The sequence below is a fragment of the Otolemur garnettii genome, unplaced genomic scaffold (genome assembly GCF_000181295.1).
Source record: "Otolemur garnettii isolate 467f Iridium unplaced genomic scaffold, OtoGar3 scaffold00044, whole genome shotgun sequence".
NCBI classification, from domain to species: Eukaryota; Metazoa; Chordata; class Mammalia; order Primates; family Galagidae; genus Otolemur; species Otolemur garnettii.
In genome coordinates this window covers 8,669,860-8,673,298 of record NW_003852439.1, presented here as the reverse complement: position 1 = coordinate 8,673,298, position 3,439 = coordinate 8,669,860, and the positions used below count along the sequence as shown (strand labels likewise).

At 45.5% G+C, this 3,439-nt stretch overlaps 1 protein-coding gene across 1 annotated transcript in view; it reads right to left on the bottom strand.

The window, feature by feature from the left end:
* Nucleotides 1-3,439, bottom strand: part of LOC100948930 (ATP-binding cassette sub-family A member 17-like) — a 137,500-nt gene that overhangs the window by 49,504 nt on the left and 84,557 nt on the right. Inside the window, exons 14-15 of the mRNA XM_023513859.1 lie at nucleotides 1,090-1,245; nucleotides 661-911 (exon numbers count right to left, since the gene is read on the bottom strand). Of these exons, the coding sequence (XP_023369627.1) occupies nucleotides 661-911; nucleotides 1,090-1,245 (407 nt within the window). The remainder of the gene's footprint in view (nucleotides 1-660; nucleotides 912-1,089; nucleotides 1,246-3,439) is intronic.

The window sequence follows — 3,439 nt, the reverse complement described above, 5'->3', positions numbered from 1 at the left end:
CGGCCCACCTTAGAGCTATTTTTGAGAGTCTTCTCTTCTGTTCCATAATTGGGAGGTGGTAATGACCAATTTAGCTAAGCTAAGCACAATTAAGGAGTGCTGCATTAAGAGTGGTATTCCCTTTGAGTGACAATTTGGGGAAGTAAAAGCTTAGTAGTTAGAGGCCTTGAATGTTAAGGTAAAAAACAAAGATACTTGCATAATAATTAAATTATGTTTTAGAGGATACATAACACCTTATGGCATGCTAAACTTTCTTTCTGAAATTATTACCACGTATTATGCTGATGATGTATTCATTTAACAAACATTTCTTGAGGCCCTAGGATGTGACAGGCTCTGTTCCAGGTGTTGAGGATATACCAATGGACCAAATAGTAAAAAATCCCTATTCTCTTGGGGCTTCTGTTAAAGGGGCGGGAGACAGTAAATAAGATAAGTAAGTACAATGTAAGGAGTGGTAATAATAAGTGTTAAGGAAATTCTGTTTACTTCATTCCCTCCCCACATCATAAACCCTTCTTCTGGGCCCTGGGGCCTCCACCCAGTGGTTGCAGAACAAGAGTGAAGAGGAGGCCCTGCCTGACCTCAGGCCCTTTTATGAGAATAACAGTGGCAGTTTCCTTCAGCACAGTGGGCCCAGGATGTAGATCCTGTCACGGGATGGAGGCTGTACTGCCACCTGCCTCCCGCTGCTCACCGTACTTTTGCTTGAGGAACAGTGATGACCCACAGCACTGCAGCTCCCCATTGGCCATGATGGCAATGCGGTCCCCCAGCAGGTCAGCCTCCTCCATGAAGTGGGTGGTCAGTAGGATGGTGCGGTCACTTTTCTGCTGCTGAAGAAGGTCCCAAATGGCTCTCCTAGAGATGGCATCCATGCCTGAGGTGGGCTCATCCAGTATCAACACCTGGAGGGCAGAGGCACAACCTCATGACAATGGCAGAGCCATGGCCCGGGCCCACTCAGTCTGCCTGTCCACAGCATGAAGGGCTGAGGTGCCTGGGCCACAGTCAAAGGGCCAGCAGCCAGCCCAGGCCAAGCAGGACCTTGAGCTGGAGGCCCCTGGGACCCACCAGCCCTGGTACCTTGGAGCCTGCTATGAGGGCGATGCCAATGGAGAGCTTGCGCTTCATCCCCCCACTCAGGAACCTGCTCCGGGAGGCCCACTTGTCCTCCAGATCGAGGATGTGCAGCATCTTCTTGACTTCTTCAGAGCACTTCTGGTGTGATAAGCCTTTCAGCTGAAACAACAGGGATGAAAGGCTGACCCTGTCCTGGGAACATATTGCTTGTATATACATAAATACACACAAGAAAGATATGAAAGAAACTTATTACCTTGCAGAAAGGGAAAGACAAAAGGCTTCTCCATTTGAACCATGTAAATAAATATATGACTTAAGGAAAAGTAAGTATAGCAGCATGTTGAAAGTATTGTATATCGTGACCAAGCAAGATATAGCCCAGAAATGCAAGGTAGTTAGGCATATGAAAAATCAATGTAAATGTTTTATAACAAAGAATTTGGTGGGCCTTTATCCCTGGTTCCTGGGAAGAAGGCTCTAAATCTGTGTGTCACAATCCACAGGAACTGTATTAAAGGGCCACAGCATTAAGAAGGTTAAGAACCACTGCTCTAAACCTTGGAACTTCCTGTATGGGTATCTTTGGTACTCATGGTACCCATAGGTCATGCCAAAAAGACCAACCATGTGATTAAATGGCTGGGGCTTTGATCCATGTAATATCTGCCTGACCTCCTGTCTACCTGGAAGAGGAAGGGGCTAGAGACTGAGTTTAGTCATGTGGCCAATGATGCATTTATTCATGCCTAAATAAAAAAACCCCAGCAAAAACTCTGGACACTCGAAGCTTAGGTAAGCCACCCTGATAGACATCTATGTCCCCAGAAAGTAATATATCCTGAGGACACAGAGTTTTGCATTTTGAGACTTTCTCTGACCTTGTTTCACATGGCTCTTCTTTTGCCTGGTACTGAGTTGTATCCTCTATAACAAAACTATAATAAGTGTCACACTCTCTTGAGTTCTGTCAGTTATTCTAGTGAATTACCCAACCTATAGTGTTAGCTACTTGGGAGGCTGCTACAGGAAGATTGCCTGAGCCCCAGAGTTCACAGTTACAGTGAGCTAAGATCATGCCACTATCCTCCAGCATGGGTAACAGAGTAAGATCCTGTCTTAAATGAATAAATAATATATAACAATAAATTTAACCAAAGAAATGCAAGAAATTCTAGTACATTGAAAATTATGAAACATTATTGAAAGTAATTTAAAAAGACCTAAATAAATGGAAGTACTTTTCATGTTTATAGATTGAAATTTTTTTTTTTTTAGCAACAGAGTCACTTTGTCACCCTCAGTAGAGTGCAGTGGTATCACAGCACACAGCAACCTCCAGCTCTTAGGTTTAGGCAATTCCCTTGCCTCAGCCTCCCAAGTAGCTAGGACCACAGGTACCCGCCAACGCCCGGCTATTTTTTTGTTGCAATTTGGCCGGGGCTGGGTTTGAACCTGCCACCCTTGGTATATGGGGTCGGCGCCCTACTCACTGAGCCACAGGTGCCACCAGAAACCTCCCAAGTAGATGGGACAACAGGAGCCCGCCACAATGCCCAGCTATTTTTTGTTGCAGTTGTCATTGTTGTTTTAGCTGGCCTGGGCTGGGTTCAAACCTGCCAACTTCCTTGTATGTGGCTGGCACTGAAACCACTGTACTGCGGGCACCGAGTCTATAGACTAAAACTTTTAATACTATCGAGATGACAATAATACCCAAAGTAATCTAGAGATTCAATGCAATCCCTATAAAAATTCCAATAGCCTTTTTCACTTTTTTTTTTTTGAGACAGAGTCTCACTTTATCGCCCTTGTTAGAGTGCTGTGGTGTCACAGCTCACAGCCACCTCCAATTCCTGGCCTTAGGCAATTCTCTTGCCTCAGCCTCCCAAGTACCTAAGACTATAGGCACCTGCCACAAGGTCTGGCTATTTTTTTTGTTTTGTAGTTTGGCCAGGGCTGAGTTTGAACCTGCTACTCTCAGTATATGGGGACGGCGCCCTACCCACTGCGCCACAGGTGCTGCCGAGCCTTTTTCACTTTTTTCAGGGCAAGTTGATCCTAAAATTCATATAGAAATGCTAGAGAAGGCTGAGCACAGTGGCTCACACTTATAATCTTAGGACTCTGGGAGGCCAAGGTGGGTAGATTGCCTGAGCTCATAGGTTTGAGACCAGCCTGACCAAGAGCAAGACCTTGTCTCTAAAAATAGCCAGGCATTGTGGCGGGTGCCTATAGTCCCAGCTACTTGGGAGGCTGAAGCAAGAGAATTGCTTGAGCCCAAGAGTTGGAGGTTGCTGTGAGTTATGACACCACTGCACTCTACCAAGGGCAACAAAGTAATACTCTGTGT